Source organism: Schistosoma mansoni, assembly GCF_000237925.1.
Source record: "Schistosoma mansoni, WGS project CABG00000000 data, chromosome 1 unplaced supercontig 0210, strain Puerto Rico, whole genome shotgun sequence".
Taxonomy (NCBI): domain Eukaryota; kingdom Metazoa; phylum Platyhelminthes; class Trematoda; order Strigeidida; family Schistosomatidae; genus Schistosoma; species Schistosoma mansoni.
Window position 1 is genome coordinate 990 of NW_017385995.1, and position 26,826 is coordinate 27,815.

The 26,826-nt window shown below is 31.6% G+C and overlaps 1 protein-coding gene across 1 annotated transcript in view; it reads left to right on the top strand.

Moving 5' to 3' along the window:
• Window positions 1-1,304: 1,304 nt before the first annotated feature.
• Smp_168870 (hypothetical protein) overlaps window positions 1,305-26,826 on the top strand; it is a gene marked incomplete at both ends in the record, with an annotated part of 54,979 nt that continues 29,457 nt past the window's right edge. Inside the window, 13 exons of the mRNA XM_018792851.1 lie at window positions 1,305-1,421; window positions 2,839-3,099; window positions 4,455-4,784; window positions 10,246-10,439; window positions 11,491-11,665; window positions 14,424-14,630; window positions 15,631-16,104; window positions 18,530-18,713; window positions 19,749-20,058; window positions 21,852-21,963; window positions 22,463-22,593; window positions 24,535-24,710; window positions 26,217-26,622. Coding sequence (XP_018644367.1) covers window positions 1,305-1,421; window positions 2,839-3,099; window positions 4,455-4,784; window positions 10,246-10,439; window positions 11,491-11,665; window positions 14,424-14,630; window positions 15,631-16,104; window positions 18,530-18,713; window positions 19,749-20,058; window positions 21,852-21,963; window positions 22,463-22,593; window positions 24,535-24,710; window positions 26,217-26,622 — 3,077 coding nt within the window. The remainder of the gene's footprint in view (window positions 1,422-2,838; window positions 3,100-4,454; window positions 4,785-10,245; window positions 10,440-11,490; window positions 11,666-14,423; window positions 14,631-15,630; window positions 16,105-18,529; window positions 18,714-19,748; window positions 20,059-21,851; window positions 21,964-22,462; window positions 22,594-24,534; window positions 24,711-26,216; window positions 26,623-26,826) is intronic.

Consider the following 26,826-nt stretch of genomic DNA (forward strand, 5'->3'; position numbering starts at 1 on the left):
TAAGATCTAATGAATTATCTAGAGAAAATGAATTATTACGTGATCAATTAGAACAAGCGATACAAGCTAATCAAGGTTTAAGTCAAGATGTTGCACGTTTAACATTAGCCTGGAGACATGCAGCTCAACAATTAGATAAACGTGAATCAGAATGGCGTGAAGAGGAAAGTGCATTTAATGATTATTTTGCTGCTGAACACAGTCGTTTATTATCTTTATGGAGAGCTGTTGTAGCGCTTCGACGTCAATTTGCTGATTTAAGACAACAAACTGATAAAGATTTAACAAATGTAAGAGTCATTGTTATGTTTCCTCTCTCAATACGTTATTTTGTGATGCTTTTCAAGGACGTCTTTGTATTGTATATACTACTCGTGAGTTGAGTGCTTGTTTGTTCTTCTGTGCTTCTTTTAAAATTATGTATCTTCACGGCTGAATCTGGTCTTCTTCACCTAATAAGTAGGGATGGGTCGCAGAGGAATAGCCTAGCATTGTTCTTTTATCACGTTGCTGGTTTATGTTCCGCTCGTTGTTCCAAGGTGATATCTCAATCTCTCAAACATAGCTCAAACGTTACTTACAAAAGTCACCATGACCAACTTACAGCAGAGTCATTTTCAAACTCATAAGAGTTTTATGTGGATTCGCACCCTATATATCGCTTTAAATATTGTTTTTCTATTAAAGCATAGACAGTATTAGGTTTCTAAGAATGTTACAAGAGATGTCGCAGTGACAAGTACATCTTAAATTCTCTGGGAATTAACAAAAATTTAAGAACACTGAAAATGTTACCTTTGTATAACCAACCTATTTACTTACTGAATTAAAATGGTAAAGTGAAATTTGAAATCATACAAGCACCGAAATAACAATCACCTCCATGAGACATTTGACAGCTAACAAAATTATTCTACAAAATAATTGTTGTCTACAATGTAATTCTGGGTATTAAAACTTTTAGAGTGTTGTCTTTTAACAAACTTAAAACGACAAATTTTTGGGATTTAGCAGCATACTACGGAACCTTTCAGTTCGCGATGTCAATATTGTTCAGTAACAAAAGAATGATTAAATAATACTTCATCTACGGACTTTATTATCTCAGAACCAGATCCTATAATGTACTTAATTCATATTTTCTCTATAATTTTACCATAATTCTTCTATAGACCCGTACAGAATTTACTCGATACATAGGGAACATTCAGTCAGCATGTAATAACTTGGAAGCAAATCTACGTGCAGCTGAAGCACAGAATCAAGCTAGTCAAGTAAAAACATCTAACCTAATTGAAGCAGATATGGCAAATCGTATACAAGGTTTGACTGAATCTTTGGCACGTAGTCAAGCACGTTTGGCTGAAACAGAAACAAAGCTTACTGATGTTATGACTGCAAAAGAACGGCTTGCCACTCAGGTACGCACCTAAAGTTTTAAGAATAATGGAATAAATCAAAATATAAACAAAGCATTCAAAGTTAAAACAAAAACGCTTACCCCAGAAAATATTACTAATTTTTCAAGTTTAGACGACAAAAATATTGTTTGCAAAGCCTTATATATAGTGTGCATAGTGTAAAACTATTTTCGCTTTAAACGTATGAAATACTAATGTACTATACTTTAAAGACTAAATTCTGCATGTAATTTTATCTGGTAGGTGTTCAAATGAAATTTGACTACAGTCACCATTGTATGGAAATTAAAATAACTATGATAAATACCGAGATAAATTTTACATTCTACCATTGATTGATAAATAACATATCAAATTTCGAACCAGTCTCTATTCTTTCTATGGTAATTGTGAAACTGGGGTACCTATCCTGTCGTATGCCTTGAGGGTGTTCTCGTGACTTTCGGGTTACCTGATCTGCCAAGGGCGATGGGACAGTGCATGACAATATTGTTGTGTGCTAGGTTCAAAGAGAATTGTATGCTATATACATGCGAATCCTCCCCGTTATTGTTCATTGCCCTCAAATGCCCTGATATGTCGAGGGTTGGGCGAGTCAGCTCTCCCTCTCGAAATACTCTCAAATAGCCATGCATATACAGCCACTGCCAGGGAAGTCCTACTCATTACCTTCTCACGGCGGGAGTGTTGTTTACGGAATTGAGAGAACGAAAATCAAGTGTCCATCACTCTAACCGGGTCGGTGGACACAGAGCATCCACCTAGGAGAGTTGGAAAACCTTGATTCCAAACCAATTGTGCACATAAGCTCCAAGATCCTGTAGGGACAAATGGCGTATGAACAAATCATTGGTTACCCGGTGCCATGGAACTGCATTTCCTTACGTTGCCCCAATGTCTTGTGGATCAGACCTTTAGGCCAAAGGGTCGGGGTGTGGTCCCCTAAGAAAACCATCTACTTCATTTCAGTCACTCGGATAGTATCACAGCCCAAGCACAAATCAAGTGACTTGTGTGGTGAATATGTATTCGGTGCCCCCTTTGTACCAATATTTATATCCTCATATAATTGTGAAATTTAGTCATCTTTCATTGTTTATGACTCATACTATAGGTATAAACAAATAATCGGTTAAAAAAATGCTTATCTGTATCGTTTTAGAGACTGGTTTTAAACTTCAAACGTATCAATTATGCTAAATATTAATAACGAGTAAAGTGACTCCATCTTTTTTACGATCTATATAAAGCACTTGGAATTGAATATAAAAAAATTATTATATCCAAACTAATAATGAACCATTTTTACGAAGTTAGCAGAAATCTTCAGTTCACTAACTTGTAATAAATCTCTATTTTCTCTCATTTTATTTTCCTTTTTTTTCTGAATATTCATACTGTTACTCATATTAAAAAGCTTGCTGAAAGAGATCGAATACTTACTACAATGAAACAATTACATTCAAATTTTGATATAGATTCATCATTAATTAAAAATTCTAAATCTTATAAACGTGGTAAACGTTTACATGATGTACTGGATAATACAACAGCTAATATTAACAAACATAATGATGATTTATTAGAATTCGAAGATGAAGATGATCATTTGAAAGCAACTAAACGTTTAATTGAACATACACATATTATGCATCATGCATTAAGTCAAATAGCTCAGGTAATATTTAAGTTCTATAAAATCTATTTGCTTTTGCATATGTTGAATGTAATCACCGAATATATATATGTATTTGGTTTGTAAATTGCTTGGTGGTAATTTTGTACTTGAATGAAAAGTGTTGAAGTTAAAAAATTGATATATAAGTTAAGTGTTTAGAAAGTGATATATTGTTTCAACCTTCTGTGTCAAGTGTAGTCACAAATCTGGATAGTCTACTTACTCTTACATTTATAACTCAAAGCAAGGGTCTAATAAACTCTATACATTTTTATTAATCAGATGAGGAAATTTAGTTAACATTCAAAAAGAGTGATTTATTGGTTTTAAAGATTCACAAAGTTAGGTCCATACAAGCTTCTGAGCCAAATCAAATTTCATTTTGATACTTCCTTTGAGTACAATATGAATGATATATGTCTATTTCTTTTAAAAAAAATATCACTGCCAGTAAGTCATCACTTATTGTGTAGCTCTATAAATACAAAACACAACAGTTACTTCGATAATTACATACGATTTGGAGGCTCCTGGTCAGTCAATCCACAAAAATAAATGACGTATACTGTTGCAACTGGTTACCTAAATTACCAGTCTTACCATTGTTACTTGAATCCCCTTAGATCAATAAACTTTATAAATAAAAAAAATTCAATCTCATTTACTTCACTGACCAATTTGTGTTAAAATTTAAAAATTACCAGTAATTTATTTTAGTACAATAAATTAAACTGATATGAAAAAGTAATCGGAGATTTCACCCTACCTAATTTGACTAATGTTGATATGCTTTATGTTAGTTGTTATTTAACAAAAATACTAAATGAGTAATTATGCTTTCATCAATTTACTATTACACATAAAGCGATTAGTCTCTTTGATAAATTTTGATAGATCAGAAGGGGTTTTATGGTGATTTTAGTATTTTCATAGTTGAAATCATGAATAAATTGAAGCTAGACCAACATGGAAAACCTGGAAGCACTGGACGGCCGTTTCGTCTCATTATGAGACCCCTCAGCAGTGCGCATCCACGATTTCGCACTCGCGAGATTCGAACCCAGGACCTACCAGTCTCGCGCCAGAGCACTTAACCAATCGACCAGTGAGCCGGCATTTGTGAAGAACATATTTCTGATAGTCTTCGTCTCATTACACTATTGATATTACACATAAATTAATTATTTGGTTCTCATTTCCGAAAACTGACATATAGCTGAATGTAAAATTTCCAGTTTATATGACTTTAACTCATAACATAGAAAGAGTTACAAAACCTTTTTAATACAAATTATGATGTAATAATAATAGTAAACTTATTGATATACTAAATAATTTTTTTGATATTATTTCAGTTAATCATTTGGGATGCAACGATTGCTGATACAGATGAAGCACAAGAACCTATTCTCAACCTACAAAATCCTGATTGGTCTTCTACACGTATCCTTCCATATTCAATAGAAACAAAACAACCAGTTTCTAATTTATCACCAGACAGTAAAAAACAAAATGAAGAAAGTGATATAAATCAACAGGGAAATAAAATTTATTACATTAAACCAGAAGATATTTCATCACTACGCCGGCTTGCACACTCAAAATATCAAGCTGGTTCAAGTTTACATTTAGCTGAATCAACAGTGAATGCTGTGCAAAGTGCCTTAAACAGACGTGCTACCCACGTAAGTCAATATATAACTCATATTTTTCCATTTCTTTTGAAGTATATCCACTAGTTGCTGGTTTTATAGAAATTAAATTTGACAGATGTCTTTGAAGTTATCATCTAAACTGTAACTAACAAGTAAATGTTACGGATAAATCTTGAAATTACCACCGAAATACACCGAGCCCCAAATTCCAAAAATTCGTTGTAGAAACACCAAATATTTTTGTGTTTTGACCTGACTTAAATGAATAAGCTGTCAAATCTATATAACTTATAGGGATTAGATTTGAATTAATGATTTCCTGTAGACTCAGCTATGCACAAACATGGATTCAAACGACCTTCAAATGAATACTTTGAACTTTGTAGATAATCCGTAACAATCGTCGCGGTAGCTGCATGTAATTAGAATTGACTGTATATTTAAAAAGTCTAATTCACTTCAATAGTGCAAACATTATAAGGATTTAATTGCAAATGATGGATACTGCCAAAGTTATGAAGGTAACGCAACATTCCTCGTTGAATGTAACAGACTATAGTCGGTTTTATTAAACACCTTAATGAGATCAATCAACTTTAATAATGAAATCTTTTTAATAATTAACATCTTGGCCCACTTGTGAACATTAAAAAGAGATGCTTGGATTCATTAGCTTCGTATCCTAATATGTCTATTTGTATATGACTTCTAGATTCTACAAAATCTTATGCTAACCACTGTTTAACCTGTCCATTATAACCAATAATCAGAATTATACAATGTAATTCATACTATTCGTTTATTAAAATAGATCTAGATAACTTTCCTAATTCTATTTCATCTTCTAATCTTAATGTAGTGATTTTTATATTATCAATTAAGAATTTCATACTGAACATTAGTAATGAGTCACTTATTGAAGTTACTATGGTTATACTTTGAAAAATTTACAATTCAGATTGTGTTTTCTTCTTTTTATTTCCTAACTTTAAAAGACTATTTAAGAAAAAAATACACAAATCTATTGATACATGCATAAATTGTATTTAAACAGAATATTGTAAATTTAATGATTTGTTTCATTGAAACATTAATTGTTTATTTTCATAGTTGAAATCATGAGTCAGTTGAAGCTAGACCACCAAGGAAAACCTGGAATCACTGGACGGCCGAGGTGGGATCGTGGATGCGTACTGCTGAGGAGCCCCACAATAGGACGAAACGGCCGTTCAGTGTTTCCAGGGTTTCCTTGGTGGTCTAACTTCAATTGACTCATGATTTCAACTATAAAAATACTGAGATCTCCACAAAACCCCTTCTGATTACATTCATTGTTTGTTTTCCTTTTGATAGTTTCACTCACTTTTACTGCTATATTTAAATCTGATAAAAATTTGTTTTTTGTTTATTTAAACAACATAATTGATTTTTAAAAAATATGTATTCAGTAGAAGGAAACAACACTAATTATACAATTTAAAGTAGATTCAGTTTTGAAAAAGTAAACATTTAAAATGAGTAAATACAAAAAAAACAAAAAAATAAACAAACAAACATTGAAAAGGAAGTATTTTTTGCAAATCAGTAAATTTTAGTGTTTAAATTATGACCAAATAAAAGGTGATCTAGAAGTTATCCCTCCCCCCCCTCTCTCTCTCTATATATATATATATATATATATAATAGAAATGCATAAATGAATTACTTCAACTTTTATTTAGATTAAACTTTAGCGGATAGTCTACAAGTAAATAACATAAAATTTACATAATTCATTATTCTAAATGATGGAAATTTTTTTATTTAGATGAAATGTATTTCAATTTATTTTCATTGGTTGGAGTGAGTTACTTATTTCATTAAGTTAACTTATGAAGTAACTTTAATTTAGCAACTATTGGAAAAGAGTAAACAATGAATAACTGTTTTGTATCATTATCAGATTCCTCAGCAGTGCTTTCCACTGAATCTGTTAAGATTTGTACCGAGGATCTTCAAGTCTCGTGACGAATGATTATACTTTTGATAACTGAGTCAGTTGCCATTGACTGACTATTTTAACTTTGATCAAATCGTGATATATTGCAACCATCGTTTGTTGTCGTTAGTGTGATTAGTCTCACATCGGATATCATTCAATACCAATGATCACAGCTTCTCATTAGAACTCCTTGAATTACCTCTCAAAATTAATGACCACAAAACATACCAACACATTTAGACTAAACAATGTCCACAAATTCCTGATACGAATAATTATTTATTTGTGTAATGAAATGGTGTATAGATATTAAAATAGATTTTATTATCAGTTAACATGTTTTGGAAATTGTGGGGGAGGGAACATGGCATCAATATAATGATCTAGGATGTAAATTCAATTAATTACTACATAGTATTCTAGGCTTTTAGAGTTCGAAATGGATACAATACTATAAATATACAAGATTAAGAGTTATCAGTTCATTTAACTAAATTTAATGAATATATGACATAGCTCAACTGTCATTTATAAACATTTGTCAGTAAACTTCAATAAATCTATCTGCTTAAAATTTGTAATTTGGACTTAAGTATTTAAATTTATTTTTATCGAATTTGCATTAATTACGTACAACTAGTAATATAATTCACCAATAGTTAACGTAGACAAATGCTTGTGTACTGTAATGATGATTAGAAAAATCCAAAGACGACTAGAGCTGTTACAACTAACTGTCTTACAATAAGTTTTGGAATACCGATAAATGTTTTCTTTCGAATAAATAATGACGTTTTATGTATTCGAAAGCTATGGCCATAAGAAACTTTATATAAATTTTGCTCACTTGCTTAATCAATTTGAAAGGGTAACAAGATATCTGTCTGATGTTTTGAAATTTTTAGCATGTTGTGAAGTTATACGACTAGGAGTTTTTACTCCCCTGAAACGCAGGCTTTCTAGAATGTGTTCAAGAGATATAAGGCAGATTTCACGTCTTATTCTATTGATGTATATACGATTTCAAATCCACATAAGTGTATAAACATAGTTGGTTTTACAGGGAAAATAGTACCTGGTGATTCTTGATGGCGCTAATAAATATGGTGTTCTACATTAGCTAAGCACTTTAGTTAAATATTACGTCCAGGCTGGTGCACCGTCCGGCTTTTCGTTGATTGATCTAGTAACTATTACCGTACTTAAAATTGATGTGAATGGTAACTTGGGTATATTTTAAGGATGCAAATTTAACATTTGCCTTTATTTTTATTCTGTCAAAAGTAATAATAGATGAATCGAAAGTTAGAGGTGACCAAAAAGACAATCAAATTAACATAATCAGGCTTTTGACTGTCAACGTGAGCTTTGTGAATCAATGTGAGTTACCATAGTGGCATACTTGGAATAGATTTTTATAGGAATCAGAAGGCATTTCGCTGTTACTGAAATGTTCATATGTTTACATTTTTAAACTGTAAACACTTGGACTAATCAGTAATTTTTCATTTTGCCTCCCTTCATGTCATTAGTTTTTCTTCATCTCAGCAATAAATTCAATTATTTGATTTTCTCTCTCTATCCTTTTTGTTAGTACAAGTTGAAAAATTGAATCTGTACACTTTGCTTTGATTTCTTTCCTTATTCTCCTTTCTCTCTAATCTATTTTACTGTTCAGAACAAACGAGTTAAGTCTCAATACCAGTTTTCATTGATACGTTTGCAAACAGGCTACTCGAAGCATTCTAGTTAATTCTGTCGACACTGAGACTGACATAAATTAAAAAATACTAATAGTCGAAATATGAAAGCACCGATAATGTGACAAACTCTTTTTCATCTATAATGTTAATCAACATCTAATCTTTCTATTATCACCAATTGTCCTACATTCTATTTTTCTATCTTGACTATTTATTAATCCATTATCTACTACAGAATTTTAAATTTGTCTTTCAAGCATGAACTCTCGAAATAAATTTGTTTCTTTATGAAATTATTCTCATCGTGATGTTATAAGTTTGACTCCTCTGTTTCCTATTCCACTTATTTCATGGATCAGAGTAAAAGGCTAAAAACATATTTACACTGGGCCAACTATAAGTAACTAAAATGTTGAACATCACATAAAACTGAGACACCATAAACTTTAAATCTAATTACATACTCTATGTGCCTGTTCAATAATTTGAAGACCTGCATTTAAATGTTTATGTTAAGTCTATAAACCGAATTTCTAAGCATGTAAACCGTGTTAGGAATTTTCAACATTTCTATGATACGACTTTTACTACTTTACACAGTATAAGTAGGTGGAAAGTTTTACATAATAATCCAAATCAAAAGTTCGGTTTTTGGGTTCATTACTTAAATGTAGTCTTTTCCATATGAGAATGGCAACAGCCATTTTATTGTAATTTAGGATTTTCGAAACTCTCACTAATCATTATATTTGCATAACAAAGGTTCTTAAAATCGCTTACCACATCAATCATTGGGATTGAATGTAATCATTTTCAAAACTCTAAATAAACCGCTTTTTACTTGGTTTGTTAAATAGACATCAAATATTTTAGTGGCATTTACTGGTCAATAATGTTAAAGTTCTGACTCTGTAATCGAGTAACCAGAAATTTGACGTAAATAACTAATGAAACACCATGTAGGTTGAAGGGATATTCTTTAACAAATCAAACAAAACTACAAGGCGATTTAAAAATACTACCATAAGCTTCAAACACAGCTGGATTCTTTTGGCCATTGAATGTGTTTTATAATTCCAGACGCTGTGTACTCTAGGTGTTTAATGAAGTCAAATACGTGATAGTCAGGCCTTCCAGTTATCATTTTTTTAATTTAGCTACTTATCAGAATCCGATTTTGTTTATAGTTAAACTAGAAATACATCTCTGAAACCAACACTGAAAAATCACTGGCAGTGAAGTAACAAAAACGACTAGAGGCATAGGAGTAAATAATTACAGAAGTGATCATTGTGCTTGATAACACAGAAAATCTTGGCAGACCTTGCATTATTTGAGGATTTATATACATACACTATGTGTTGACTAGGACTCACAATTTCAAAGAGTTTTTGAAATATGGATTTAGAAGTAAATGTCTTAGGATTATGAACGTACTTTAATAATTAATTTAACTATCATCACTCTCCTCACCATGGTTGTGACTGTAAACAGTACTGTGTCAATGACTAGTAACCTTTTTATTCGGGAACCAATACAAGAAAGTCGAAATAACTCTGAGAATTTTATCCCTGCCCTTTAGTTAGACAGTGCACCGTTCACTACATATTTCGTTTCATATTCTGTACAGCTAAAGCAACGAATCTGCACGTTGCATTTGTCGTAAATCTATGTAAAGGACATGCCTATATATATTGAGTTTCGGAACAATTAGGTGGGGATTGAATAGATAACTTATTTGGATAATATGCAACAATTTTCTGATTACATTTATTTCACCTTTTACTTCTTGAACCCACTTTTATAGGTTCATCGTCTAAGACTTCGAAGTTCTGGACTGAAAGAGCAAGTAAATAATCTTACACGTCGCAGCGAAGAGTCAGATGTGGAAAGAAAACGACTGTCTGAACAGTTGGCGCGGTTAAGAGAAGAATTAGAAGTACAAAGTTTAGAAGTGGATAAATTATCTAGGGAAAGAGATAGAATTAAACAAACTTTAAGGTAACATTATAATTAACCGAAGAAATTTTCCTTCCCTATCTATACTACAAATACTAGTAATAATTTATATTTTAAACAATACTAATTATGAATTTGAAAGTAATTTTCATCATGAGATATTTTCACCTCAAGAGCTATTGGAAATCAAGTACAACTAATCAATAGTATTACCCTACTTTGAATTTTTCATTAATCTTCACACACACGACCACACATGGTATCTAACTCGGGACGTCCTTACGTCAAGGTAACTGTGATACCGTTGGACTTCAAAGATATCATCCAATTACCCATGTTTTCAACTTTGCTCCATTTTTGTTATAGCATACTGAAAATCCAATCACGTGGGTGAATCGTGACCCCAGTCCTAATATGACTGACTTTAAAGTTTACAACTTTTTACTTTAACTTCGGGGAATCCCTTTCTTTATTCAGTCATTAGTGAATATACAGTTTCTTTTAATGTTTTAAATACCAGCTGATCGTGTCATAGCATGATTTACGGAGTATTATGATAAGATTAATAACGAAATATCTGTCTATATAATAGATCTATTAAATAGATATTAGAAATTCAATAATAATTCGATGTAATTAATGCAGATTTCTATTGATTCATTTAACACTTGACATCTTAAATAAAAGCAAGTTTCTTTTTTCACAACAATAAATGAGACAAGTCCCCGAAATATAAATTCAGTTAGAGAGTTGTTAAACACCAACAGAAAAATCTGTATCAAATTTAAATGTTATTTATCAGTATGTTGTTGTGGAGATTATTATGTTTCTGGTTGAGATCATGAACCGATTGATGTTAGACCACCATTGAAAACCTGGAAGCACTGGATAGCCATTTCGTCCTATTATGGGACTCCTCAGCAGTGCGCATCCAAGATTCGAACCCAGGACCTACCAGTCTCGCACCAGAGCACCTAACTGATAGACCACTGAGCCGGCATCCAACGGTGTTAATGTATAACCTCAATTTTAAAAATATATTTTTAGAAAGTTGAATTTTGAACATGACATTTAGAAATTATTTCCCTTTTAGTTTAACTAAAGAGGAGCATGAAATGAGTGAATCAGCAAGACAAAATCTAAATGAACATGTACGAGAAATTGAAAGTGAACTAGATCGTCTTAAAACATCTTTGCGTGATATGCGAAAAGAACTTGATGAAGCAATTTCAGAACGTGATAATTTACAAACTGAACAAAGTCGTACTGTAAGTTTATTAGTTCCTTTTTAAAACAGTTTTCTTGTACTCAATTTAAATTATAATTTTGGAGAAGAATTGAGGAAATATTTCAAATGTCTTTATCAAGTACATTATAATGTTCACGTATAAACACTGGTATAAGAAGCTGTTTATATATTTTTCTATTAAATAAAAGGAAAGCGATCAGTGCAATGAACCGATACAAGAGGCTAGACATTCACTGTATCGCTGTTCAAAATAAATGCTAAAAATGATATCAGATTTTGTTAAGTGAAGAAGGAGTAATAAAATTTACCTAAATTACATCATTATTAGGAAGGGTTTCAGTTATCCGGTTTTACACATTGGAAACTGAATTCCGATCAGTCTTTGTCGATACACGTACATCTTATGCCGATTGCCTCGACATAGCCACTATGTCACGAGTTATTTACAACAGATGGATTTTGGTTATTAGTTTTAAGCAATTCATAGTTGCTTGATAAAGTGTTTTTTTCCCAAAATTTTAATGAAAATGTAGTTTAGATAATTTAGAATGAGTTGGTAATGGCTAACAGCGAAATACAGAATAAGCGTTTCGTCCTGTTTGAGACTCGTTAGATGGGTATCTCAGCATATTGATGTTCACGCTGAGATTTGAACCCAGTACTTTTCGCTTCAAGCTCCCTGCTCGTTATCCACTGAGCTGTCAAACCTCTACATAAATCAATAACTCAAAAAATTAGGATTTGTGATCAATAATTATGATGGTCTTCGATATAAGTGGATGCCATCATCATCAATCGTTAACAATTCTCATCATATATACGATTTGTCTGAATGGTGAGTTTCCTAAACGTTCCAATTTGCGTCAACCAACTTCAAGCATGTAGTATACCATGGATTTTAAATATGTACTTTCTTTATTCAACACAATCTATGAGAAATACGTTGATTTCAAATCCACACATAATATTTATGAATATCTTCCACCAAACTATTATATATAGTTTATTTTAACTAATAATTTATCGACAATGTGTAGTCACCAACTATTTAATTAAACGAGTTTACTTTACGTGTTCAGTCTGAATTCGTCTATCTTGTTCTATCTCTGTAACTTTAAATGGAGGAGGAGCAGTTCATCAAGTTTAATAACAACAGCTTCAAACAAACATGTTTTAAAGTAAACTTAACCATCTATACAATTACTAAGGTAATTCAAAAAAAATAAATCTGTTTGAATAACCTTCCAAATGTTGTAATATGTAATTCTAATACTAAATAAATGTTCAGTATTAAGGTCATGTTGACAGAATTTCTGAACTCAATTCAATCAACTTATCAAACACTGAATCACTTACTTATAACAAAATAGTCACTTACTAAAAATTAATTATTATGCAACTATCAATGATCTATTTAAATGAACAAATCTTTTGAAATTATAAAAGAATTGAATTGAGAAAACTTTAGCATAAATATAGTTTAATTATTCATTTGATCCATTTAAGAAATCAATCATTTTTTTTCGTCAAAATATGAAGGTTGATTCATTTAAGTTAGTCAACTGTTTTATGAAATAACCTCTCGACGCCTCTATCCCTACCATACTTTAAAAATTTTCAACATTCGGTTAAGGTAAATAAATTAATATATTTGTAATATCCCAAATTTGTTTATTTATTCCCTGAAGAAGTGGCTTACACTGAGTCACGAAACGTTAGAAAATCTAATTTTTCTACTCATTGGGAAATTACAAATATATTAGTTCATTTATAACTATCTACCCAATGCTCAATTTATTCAAAATTATCAAATCAAAACTTGGTAATGATTCGGTTAAGTGTTCTCGGCCACCCTTCTACTTCCTATTCTCATATTTGTATGTTATGTTATTAAAATTGCTTCATAACTTTTTTCCTTCCTATACTATATCCTTATATACAACCTTTCTTTATATACTACCACCACTAAATTAATTACTTCTATGAATCCGGTGTTCATCTTGTTGTGCTAACGAGGCATGGCAACTTGGACCGATGCATATATGTGCCTGGTCCTACGTTGTCGCTGACTGACTGACTGATTTGTATGTTTGTTAATGAAGCGAGATGTGAACAGAGTTAAGTTTGTGGATATTTGGACAAATGTACCATGTTAGATAAATAGTTAAGGTTTCCTTTCTACTGAGCACGAAATAGGATACATGTTCATGAATTCGTAATACATCTGCTTTTCAATGTTCGTTACATCTGAAGTATCAAGAATTCTTGATCATTTTCCCGTTCATTTAGTGGATGATTGTTGTATGTAAGGGCACTCCTTTCACAGTGGATTTCTTTTGAAGCTCTAACTTTCCCTGTATTTGTTTCTTTTATTCATCAAGTTGCGATGCGCTACTATGGCGTGTTCATAGAGGATAGATGTAGACGGCTTCGGATGTTTAAAATGAAACTCTTAGTAAAAATCACGTTTCAATATCCAGCACTTACCCACTAAATAAAAGGGAAAAATACCTGGTGATACTAGATATTGCACTTTTGTTGAATATTAAGAAAAGGATAGATAACCTGACACTTGAGTGCGTAGAATTTGGTAATATATGAATAACTCTAGTCACTTTCCTTTGCTTGTAATAGGAAAAACGTTTCTTAATAATTTTAATATGTTTAATATCGGTTTTATAGATTGAGTTCTTAAGCAATGTTTTCATTGATACTCCTACGGAGTATCATAGTTGTTTTAACCAATGTTTCGTATTTAATTTTTAATCTTAATCAAGCTTCGTGAATTAGATGCTATACAAAAAACATTAAGTAGTACAGAACAACGTGCTGTAAACTTTCGAGAAGAATTGGCTACAATTCGTGAACAATTAAGACGTGTTGAATTAGAAAAAGAAATATTAGACCAGGAGAAAAATGATGCAATTACAACAGCTAGTAAAATTCAAGCTAAAATTGACGAATTAAATGAAGACCTCAACCAGGTAACCAAATAAATTTGTTATTTCTTTATTAAAAGTTATTTAACTTGATCATTTATTCAAAGTTTGTGTTGGTAAACTTATTGAAGTTGTTATCATGCTATACCATCAATAAAAATGTAAGGCGTATTCAAACACGTATACTGCTGGAAAACTAATATTTGGACGAAGAATATTCTTTTCGATAAATTCTCTTCTGGTTCTACAACTATATATCCAAACTGATAATCCTAAAAAATGGCCAGGTTAAGAGCAAAGTACATCGTTTAAAGCATGTGAATTTAGGATTATCAAAGAAAGTAGAATAAAATTGTTAACGTTGATATGTCTCATATAGAATGTTAACTCGAGTCTGTATATATGTTAAGCGGAAATTTAAGATCCATGATCAAAATAAATATGAGTCAGATAGGGTGAGAGAGATAATAGTGCAATTACAATTCGATCAAATGTTTGATAGAAGACTATATTGTGTGAAAAATTAGTAAGACGTAATAAGGAGGGATGAATGCGAAGTGAATATATCATATTTTGGGGAGATTAATAATAGTGTTTAACCAATAATAATAATAATATAAAGATTTGTGAATAAAGATAGCAGAGGCGGGATCGTGGACGCGCACTGCTGATGAGTCCCACAGTAGGATGAAACGGCCGTTTAGTGCTTTCAGGTTTTCCATGGTGGTCTAGCTTTAATTGACTCATATTTCGACACAAAGTAGATGTGATTAAAAACCTTATATAAGATCTTATTTGTATTTGCTATATTATTGTTTCTTTCATTAAACATATCCGAAGTCAGTGAGTCTAAATTTTCCTCTAAGAATACACTAGTCTTCAATCTCTGACGAAGATGGGATCGGTTTCATGGATATATAAATTTACAATGTTTATTTGAATAATACTTGATTCTTAATTAAATATAAGTTCCGAGCTTATATTATACATTATTTTATAATACATACCTCATTCCTATCGATATATAAATAAATATTTATTTAAGGCACATAACAGAGAAAACCAATATAAATCCAGAATCGCTAGGCTAGAAACAGTCCTTGAATCACAAGAGCATGATGCTGAGCAATTAACTCATCAAATCTCGTTAACACATGCTAAAGAATCTCGTTTAGCAGAAGAAAGAGCTAATCTTCGGGTAGAGTTACAGGAACAAAGAGATGAATTAGAAAAATTATACTCTGAAAAATCCTTAATACAATCTGAATTAGAACAAACACGAGAAGCTTCAATGCGCGCTGAGACAGCTAGATCAAGACTAGAAGCTGAGTTGGGTGACTTGGCTCGAGAGAGGATGACACTTACAGAATCATTATCTGAGGCTCAAAGACAAAAGGCATCTTTAATGGAAGACGTATCAACTTTCCGAAGAGATTCTGAACGGCAGGAAGCCTTAATCATGAGACTAACAAACGAAAAAGAATCTATATCAAGGCATAAAGCAGAATTACTTCTTCAGGTAAGATAATCTACTATCGAACATCATGTACTTCAATAAGCAACATTTTGATGCTATTTTAAATTTTACATAAATGTCAACATAGTTCTTTCTAACCACTAGTCTAACAGCTTTGACCAACTGAGATTAAATTTTTTTATTTCGTACAATGGAAGAACTTTTATGAAAGTGTTGTTATTTTCATAATGAAATAACTGTTTAAATTACCTGACATTACGTTTATTACTCCGTGCATCACCCTATGTTGCTTCCCACTATATTTAAAGTAAATATCAAGGTTAACGACCCGAGATGATATCAGAGCAAGTCGAAGAATTTAGCTGTATCTTTTGATAGCAGATGAGAATTTTAAAAATTGGAGGTGTCATTAGTAGTCGAAAAATATTTATACATTAATCACCAGTACTAGTGTGTTGAACATTAGGGATTTTTATCACGATACAGCTGCCATTATGTTCGCTCTATCTCATGAACAGTATACTTCCGTCAAACTGCTATAAATAACTAAATTGTCTAAACCATATTCATACACTGAAATGCCGAAATTTAAATGTAAAATAAGTAATAAAGGTCGCGATTATCAAAATCGTCAAAAATTACCATGCATTATTTATCAAATATCGATTAGCTTTCGTTAAACAGAGATATTTTAGTGCATACATATCTATAAATTGAGTAAACTAACTTGAATGATATCAGAAGGGATTTTGTGGATATTATAGTTATTTTAATAATTCATATCATGAGTCAATTATAGCTAGACCAGCATGGAAAACCTGAAAGCACTAGATGGCCATTTCGTCCTATTGTGGGACTTTTCAGCAAGTGCGCAACCACGATCCCGCACTGCTGAGGAGTCCCACAATAGGATGAAACGGCCATCTAGTGCTTTCAGGTTTTTCCATAGTTGGTCTAGTTTTAATTGATTCATGATCTCAACTATTAAAAATAACTTGAATGAGTTGTTACAATACGAAAATCAAATATAAGTAGACTGATATCGTTTATTTACCCACATTTTAATGACTGAAAATTACTATCAGGGTAACAGACCTAATTGAGAAATAAACTGTAAGACGTTTGACAAAATAGTTATTCTATCATACCGTTTCAATGAACAATGTCTCTTCATACATCTAACCATTTTCCAAGTGTATATGATAGTCGAAAAGAGAAAAAGTTCACTTAATGATGAACTTAAGATTATTTTAATAATCTACTCCAGTAAATAACATCATAATAGACAAAAATAACAGCGACTAATATGAATTATGAAAGATTATCGCTTGAAAGTATTATTGTAATTCAGCACAAATAAGCAAAAATAATTTCCATTTTAGTACAGTACTAATATAATGTGTGCTACTGATGGCGACAGATATAAGTAGTATGCATTATCAATAGGAAGTGAAATGACTGGCAGCAGAAGGTTAAGAAGATCGAAGAAAAGAGAACGACAACAGAAAATCATTGGTGTGGAAATGAAGAAACAATAAAGTTTTAGACGATTGATTGATAATTTGTAAATTAAGTATTTACTGTATAGTTCTCAGATTTCACCAAGATATTCTGCTTTTTAACGCAGTTGAATGCTTTCCTCAATGTATGTCCTATTCACTTCCGGCGCTTCTTCCTGATTTCTTTCTCTGCTGAAATCTGGTTTGTTCTGTCCCACAGTAGGTTGTTGCTGATAATATCTGGCCAATGCTAACCAGGAAAAAATTATCTTAAAGCTTAAAGATATTTTTTGGTCACATATTCAAATAACATTATTATTATTATTATTATTATTATTATTAGTAGTAGTAGTAGTAGTAGTATTGACATCAGCTTAGTTGAGAAATGAACAAATAAAAACCTATAAATACTTAATGTGACTGAACTCATGGTGATTCATTTTCGTACTGGTTATGTTAATCTTCCGATTAATGTTTAGGACTGCAATTGATCAGTCTCGTATTATCATATGTGCACCAATTGCAGACCTAAACATCAATGGGAAGATTTATAAAGACAATACAAAAATGAATTAAAATTTCACCCTAATGAACAAGCTAGTGACTATCTGAACTTAGTAGCTAAGTAGATAACATGATAGTGTTTGAAGCGAAGGTTACTTGGTTCGAATCCTGGAGTGAACATCGACTCTGAGATGCAGGTACATCCAGTTGACGAGTACCAAATAGGACGAAATACGCATCCTGGATTCCACTTCTAGCCACCATTCATCTCTGCATATAATGAATTAATATTGATTACGGGATAGGAAAACCTTTTGCCGAATTAAACAAAAATATTCCTCGCCTATTTGTTACTACCTCTTCAAAAAGCTAGTTGCTTGTTTTCTTATTCACTTGTTGCACCTATTTAATCATTATTATATTTCTCGTCTGTTTTGTATTTTCCACTCTTCACTAATTTCAAGTTATCAATTATTGAACGAGATAATCGACATCTTACGGAAATAATTAATACATTGAAATCAGAGAAAGAAAGCTTAGAATCTAGTTTATTTGATATGCAACAAACAATTGAACAATTATATTATAAACAATCCCAACTAGAAAGAGATGTATCGGATTTGAGAAATCGCCGAGATGAACTACAAGGTAAGAGAATGTTTATATCTTTTAAAAATTATATTTTCTATTTTATAATTGAGTGGAATTTATGCTAAAGTAATTGAATACTGCTGTAAGGAATCGTATTTGATACTAACCAATGTTTATTTTTCAGAGACCTTACATGAAAATCTACTTTTAGACCATAGATCATAAATTACAGCCTAATCCGGTCTAGATGACTTGATTGAGATGCGAGATGGTAGGTTGTGCTGGAATCGTGTCTCAATGAATAAAACATTACAGGATTCATAAAAACAGCTACAGCTTTTAGATCCATAGTCTGCTATATGTAGATCATTCATCGATTTATGTTTTAACTGTTACTTCAAAAAAATGTAATGCCTAATTAAGTGTCCAAGTATCTAACTCAAATACAAGAAGCTTTACATAAATGAAATGTTGGTTAGTCAATTAGTTATCATTATTTTCTATCTTATGAAGGTTGGTGAAGTGATTTTTCGAATAGGAAGATTAAATGATTATGTATTATGATCTGAGTTTGTTAATACCATATCTTTCAATGATTAAGTAATCATCATCTGCATCATGATTATAAAAATAATAAAGATAGTATACTTTTAAATAGGAACAATATATTTGTAAAATCTCAGCGAATGAATTTGAAGTAAATCAAACGTTTCGCTTGGCAATCTGCTCCAAGCTTTTTCAAGGAATTATTAATTCCTTACATCAACTCGGCGATCAAATACTGTGGAACTATTCGCTCTAATTTAGGCGAAAGTTCTTATATAGTATACTTTTTATAAGAATATGTATAACACATAGTTCAACCCGATTTTAATTCAAATAAATGAACTTTTTATTGCTTGACTTTTAGTGATTGAGCAAACTTTCTCTTTTATTAGTTTGATTTTATTTAGTTGAACACATTGCACTAGTGTTTCTACCTCTCACTGACTGTTTGATTCCATCATAATTAATCCGCTCCTTTTTGTTCCTTTCAAGACAAATGATTGTTATGTTACTTATTTATCGAAATAAATTGTATTTTTATTCTAGCTGAACTATGTCGTGCTCATAGTAATTTCCAAATTGAACTAGAAAAATCTGAACGTAATAGTAAAAAAGTAGGTGATCAACTGACAAATGAATTAGAAGATCTACGCATAGCGTTAATAAATGCCGAAAAACGTGCTGAAGAAGCTGAAAAGGCATGTTTACAAGCTGTGGAAAGAGCAGATCAAGCTGTAAATCTTATTGATAAACAACAGCATGTGGATGTGGAACAATTAGTTGATAGAGAATATGAATTACGTAGTTCTGCTGAAGAAATGAATCGACTTACTAAAGAATTATTAACTGCTCAAAGGTGAGCATTGTTATATTGTAATGATAAACATGTTATATGAGATTCATAGCATTGGTCTATGAAGTCGGTGCAAACTAACCGGTTAGGGTCCGTGTGATTATCGTAACCAGTGGTTGGAGACTTTAAATAACACGGCTAAAAATCATTTGCAATGGGGCAGATGCATTCATTCTTTGTCCTCTCCTATATTTTGAGCTTCTAAATTCCTCATAACGTTTTTTTGTTTTTATTTCACTAATTTATATTTTCTTCCAGGATTGGATCTTATTTCCCTAATATTTTCTACTACCACTGATACTGTTACTACCTCCATTACTGATTTCATCTCTCTGTGTTTATGGGGTATGGCAACTTGAACCCATTTACATACGTACCAGGTTCTACATTGCGACTAACTGACTATGTGAGATTGGTTCTCGAAAAATGACTTTACGAAGTAAGGGAGAATTATTTTTCTCCTCTTGATAAATAGACGATATGCCTATCATACACTATGGATACAACGAAGTATTGTTTCTTGGAATGAGTTTTGAATTGACTTTAATTAGATATCTGCCCGTGATCTACTCTAGTTATGTACAATACAGAATCAATAATCCCTTTTTATCTGATTTTGGTGGAATTTTGTTCCCTGAGCTGGATGGTTTGTTCGTGGAACATTCGTCGTTATTCTGAACGACATCACCAACACAAACGTCAGGTAGAAGTCGAATGTTTGAATTTCTCCATATATGGCTCACAGCTTGCTCTGGACATTTCGATGTTGATTGGTTAATGTTGACCTTTAAATTGTCATTGTTTACTTCTTTATTTTGATTGTATCTGACATTAATTTGATCCTTGATCCCCTATCTTTCTATAATTTTTCTGATTGGTCGATAAGTTGGATCGATTTCAATATGTTTGTTGATTGCTGATTGACCTGAAGGCCAAGCTTCTAAAAATTCTCTGGTGTCTTTAGAATTGTCCCTATCCAAGATCCCAACATTTTCTCAGTCGAATGTGTGTCCACAGTGTCCACATGCATTGATATAAGCGAGGATATATCAATGCATGTGGACTATTGTGGATGATCCTAACCAACTGGAAGTCCTACGTAACCAAAATTCGTTCATGTCATTTCGTACTAGTATTATGTGTTTAGGATCTTTAAATAGCACATGATTCTTCAAACAAAGGAATCTTTCGGCTAAGAAATTTAGTAATAAGCACCAGCATTTTACCGACTGCATCTAGTCATCCAAGATTAAACACATTATACATAGTACATACTCAACAGACTTAAATGTATAAAAATTGTGGGTTTGTTACTTGGTAGCTTGAAAACTTCGATTTCAGACAATGAGTCTCAGATAAAAACCTTGCTTAGGCCACCTACGCTTTATCAACCTATTAGTATAATTAGATCTTTCACAAACAGTATAATTAGAAGTTAAGTACATGAAATAGTACATGAATAGGTTGGACAAATAAGAAAAAAATGGTGTGTAACGGACCTATCTTCTTACTATTGATCTTATCACTACATAAAATGACCAACAATGTTTAATATAACCAGATTTCAATTAGTATACTGTACAATACTATAAGTTTATTTATCCGAATATCTCAAAATCAGTAACGTAAGAATAATCATGTTATTTAAATATTCTAATGCTTTAGAATACAATTGAATCTGATGAAATAAAACATATTCTTGGTTATTAACTTCATTTTTTGATGAACTCATCTGTAGTTTGTCCTTTTATAACGTTGGGTTAATGTATCTTAAATATTTCCTCATTTATTATAAGGGAAAGAGATGAAGCTCGTTTACTAGCAGAACGAGAACGTCAACGTGAACTATCCAGAGCAACGGAAGAAAAAGTTGGCCTTCAAGAGAAAGTTAATGCTTTACAAGAAACTGTACGTTAATCTGTGAACATTCATATAACTGATAACAGAATTTTTCATTATATTTATTTTACCTACTTTGAACAAAAAGTAATAATTAACTGATTATCTGAACAAGATAATATAAAATATGGTGTAGTATAGACATGATATTCCTTTCAATCTGATACCGTTATACGATGTGTAAATTACGAAGATTTAACTGCTGTCAGTATTCTTTTTATAGTTAGCTGTCTATAAATTACTGATTTAAAACAATGTGATCATTTTAATTGATATATTTAGTAGAAAACGTTTCATCTGAAATTACGAATGTATTTTAAAATTAATTTTCCCAATAGTTAAAACTCTGACATATATTTATACTATACAACAGATGCGAACAGTAAATAGCTTCCCAATAGTACAGCTGGTTAACACGAGATACTATATAAGAATGAAACAGCTATCCGAGGTTCCCTAGTTTTTGATCGCATCCTAATTGAGATCATTGTTTTTCTATCCTTAACAGATTACTGAATTACAAATCACACTAGAGAGAACACAGAAAGATGCAAGTGTTCGGGAAGACCGCGAGAGGTCCGCATTGAGAAAAGCTACTGAAGAGGTTAGGAGCTTTAGAAATCAATTGCAAGAAGCTTGGTTAGTTTTCGTTTCACATTATTTTATCTCACTCCTGTAATACTTAAACATTAAGTCATCCTCTTGAATTTTACTCAGACTTGTTATACGTATCAATAACTAAAAATCTCTACTCAAATGTAAACACATAAAGAAATAATTCACTTAAATAAAGCAAGTTTGTAGGTATATTATTTTACTGACGATTAAGCTATTGTGTCTAAGTTGTTAAGCATCTGAAAACTTTCACAAAATGAAATACACTGAAGTTTTGACCTATATTTTTCTCCTTTCTTTCGTCAAAATAAACGCTTTCAAATTAAAGTTTGTCGATAAGTATTACCTAATTTAAACGTTTCTACAGTCACTTCAATGTTATCAGTGAACACTTTAGCGTATATTCATTTTCATTTAAATGAATGATTTATTACAGTATCACCTACTCTTCCTTATATACGACTGTCTATAAACACATATGAGCAGGTAAAAAAGTGGGGTATTATGAATTTGTCGATCCGGTTACAAAATATATGTGTTAGCATGGCTTTATCCTCACTGAAAACAATAAAGTTGACTGTTGACAGTTACTTGAAAATCCTATGTATGATTGTGCAATGTTAAAGCTTTTCTTTCTGAACAGAATGTTTTTTTTATATAGTTACCTTACCTTTACAAAGTTTTATAGTTTTCTACGCGTACCCGTTCAATATCTATGTACCGTACTGTGAGCACTATGTCAAACGATACTAAGTTTCTAACCAAAATACTAGTTGTCAGTTCCATTCCAGTCAATTTATTGAGTATTTTTTGTTTGTAACATAATATTAATTAATTTGTGATCTCTCTTGTTTTATTCTGCGGTTGAAAAGATCAAATTTGCGTAGTTATGGAAAGAACTGTTTATTTTTTATTACTGGACTTGTTTATTTTATAATATTATCAGAGGGGGTTTTGTGAAGATTTGGTATTTTTCATAGTTGAAAGCGTGAGTCAATTGAAGCTAGACCACCAGGGAAAACCTGGAAGCACTGAACGGCCGTTTCGTCCTATTATGGGACTCCTCAGCAGTACGCATCCACCTCGCCTCGCGTATAAGTACATTTGATTTATGGAACTCATAAACATTTTAAAAAGTTTTGCGTACTTCACATGTTTCATAATTTATTGTTCTAGCTTCAGAAAAGGTGTTTAAAGTTAATTAGTTGTTTGAAAACGATCACTACTTATTTCTAGTTTATTTTGATTGCTTCCCTGTATGTCTTTTTGAATGCTTATTTGTATCTTAGTTGATAATTCCTAGTATTTTTTAAATAGGATTAAAACGTAGAAACTCATTATTTGTTAGGAACTTTCGTTATGAACTAACTTCAACAGTGAAACCATTTAAAACTACGGAACACTAGACAATTTTGTCCTGGCTTAAAACTATTTCTTAATGAATAACCATAACCCTATACAAAGTCAAAATCAAAATCTTATGGTTTTTAAGGCGAGTAAAATATTTTTTTAAAACCACAAAGTTGAAATCAAATGCTTCATATTTTAAAATTTAGTCAATTTGTGGGTTTGTGAGTGCACATACCATAACAAAGCAACTATTTAGCGCTTCTCGGTTGTCAACACTTTTTCGAACAGTCAGTATGGTTAGTAAATCTATCTTTAAACCGAACTAATCTGCTTTATCTGATCAACTAAATTCACTTTTTTTCTTCCTCAATATGTACTTGGATTATGCTTCGTCAAGGAAATTTATTTTTTCAAGAAACTGAAATGGGACGATATCCAAGATACTATTCAGAGAACTACATATAAGTGGCACCCATGTCACTCATTCGAAATATACTAAATGACAATTTAAAATCAGTATATAGTTATAAAAATGAACTGTTCTGTTCCATTTAATAATTTATACATATTTATAATATTCTGTGTTTTAAGATCAATCGTTTTATTTTTCAATAGTTCTGAACACGAAAGAGAAAACCGGGAATTACGAATGCGTATACACAGTCTTGAAAGTCAAAGAGATCAATGGACAAAAGAGGTTAGTGAACTTCAATTAAAAATCCGATTGGCTGAAGAAGTTCGAGATACTAATCGTACAGAATTAGTAGATAGTACATACCGTATTCGTGCTTGTAAGTATATAATAATCCATTTTAATACACAATTATTCATTTGATATTAAATGGTAATAACTTCAAGTTGTTTGTTTCGAAATCGTCTTTTTTAATTTTAAAATGGTTTTGGTGACACTTTTTTCCAACAACTTAACTATTTTTAAATATCAGAAGGGGGTTTTGTGGAGATTTTAACAATTTTATATAGTTTAGATCATGGGTCAATTGAAGCTAGACCACCATGGAAAACCTTCCAAGTCTAGCTTCAATTGACTCATGATCTCAACTATATTTTAAATATATTAAAATGTACTAATTAAGAAATAAAAACGAGAAAAATTGGTTCAGTGAAGAGTTCTCTTTACGGTGAATTCATTTTCAAAGTTTTAAGGTTGAAAATGTATACTTTTTTCAAAACGATATGCAATTATTCTACAATCTCCACAAATCTCACATATTAATTATAATCATGTACTCACTAGTGACCTGCCTCAGGATATAACTCCTGGAGTGTTAGTGAGGAGCCGTGGTCAATAGAGCTAAATCCGTGTCGGGTGTGGGGTAGTTATCCGCCACAGGAAATGAATGACGGTTACGCAATACCGTGAGTTGATTAAAGCTAGACATTAACACTGTCGAATGCCATCTCAGTGATCTAGAGATTAAGCGTCCACAAACAAGACTGAAGGTCCTGGGTTCGATTTCCGAGTGCGAGACCATGAATGCTTACTGCTGAGGGGTCTCATACTAAGGTGAAACAACCGTTTAATCCTCCCATGTTTTCAATGGTGACCTACCTAACGTCATTTCGTAATTTAAGCTGTAAAAATTCTACAATCTTCACAGACCCCTTACACTAATAATGATGCTTGTTAATGATAATACTGGTTTTCTAATTATGGTAGCAGATAAGGGGTAAAATAAACAAGAGAACAAAAATGTTATTTTTATCAAGTAACTGAAAATGTGAGTGTTAAGAGCTTGTATATTCATTAAAGGAATATATAAAGATTAATAACAGTGAAAAATAGGTTGCATAACATAATAAGATAAAATGTTTGAAGTTTAGATGAAATGTAATCAGAAAGAGCATGGAAACAGAAATAGGTTGGTTGGGAGTAAGAGGTCAGTTAAACAGATAGAAGGTATTTTAATATAGAAAGTATTATCTATCGAATATTGCTTGATGTTTCTTTCTCTAAACTGACTGAGTTTAAAAAAGGAATTTGTAAATTTCCCTTATGTTACCTGACTTCGATTATCTGTACTTTTATTGACAATACTTTTACAAACAAAGTGAAATGAATTACATTTTAGTTGAATAAGTTAAACAATCATTAAGATTGTAAGCAAAGATGGATAGGGACTAGCAGTGGAATCCAGGACTGTTTTGTTTTATAGACATTAACTGTAAACATAAGAGACTTATCACTTTGCAAAACATTTTTACAGTAGTAATTCAAAATACCGATTTCACTTCTGTTAATCAATATACTGTCTAATATTTTCTTCTGTTTTTATTAGTGGAAGAAACAAATGATTCTTCAAGAAGAGAATGTAATGAACTAAGTCAAAAACTTGGTGAATTAGAACGTGAAAGAAATGCTATTAATCGTTCTAATGAAGAATTAAGAAAACAATTGAAATGTGTAGAATTAGAACGTGTCGATTTAGTTCGTATGACTAATTCACTAAAAGCTAAACTACAAGGTACTGAAATGGATCGAACAAGTTCAGAGAAACGTGTAACTGACCTACAAGTCGGTTTAAAAGAGGCTACAAATTTAGCGAATGAAAGCAAACGTGAAATTGTGGAATTACGCGGTAAATTACAGAGAGTGGAATCCGAAAATGTGAAATTAACTGAAGAAATCGAAGAGTTGAAATCTCGATTAAGAGAAAGCGTGAATCAAGAAGAAAGTTTAAAACGGTTTGTTGTTTTGTTTTTAAGCATAAACGTGACTGATTCATTCATCATTATTCAATTTAGAGCAATATGGTGCACAATGAGATAAACTAACAAACTTAATTCCATAAAATCAAAGGTTTTCTTCTTGTTTTAACAAACTAAGAAAGTATACTTCAAATATTTAACACTAGATGAGTAAGCAATATACTTAAAAACACATTGGGG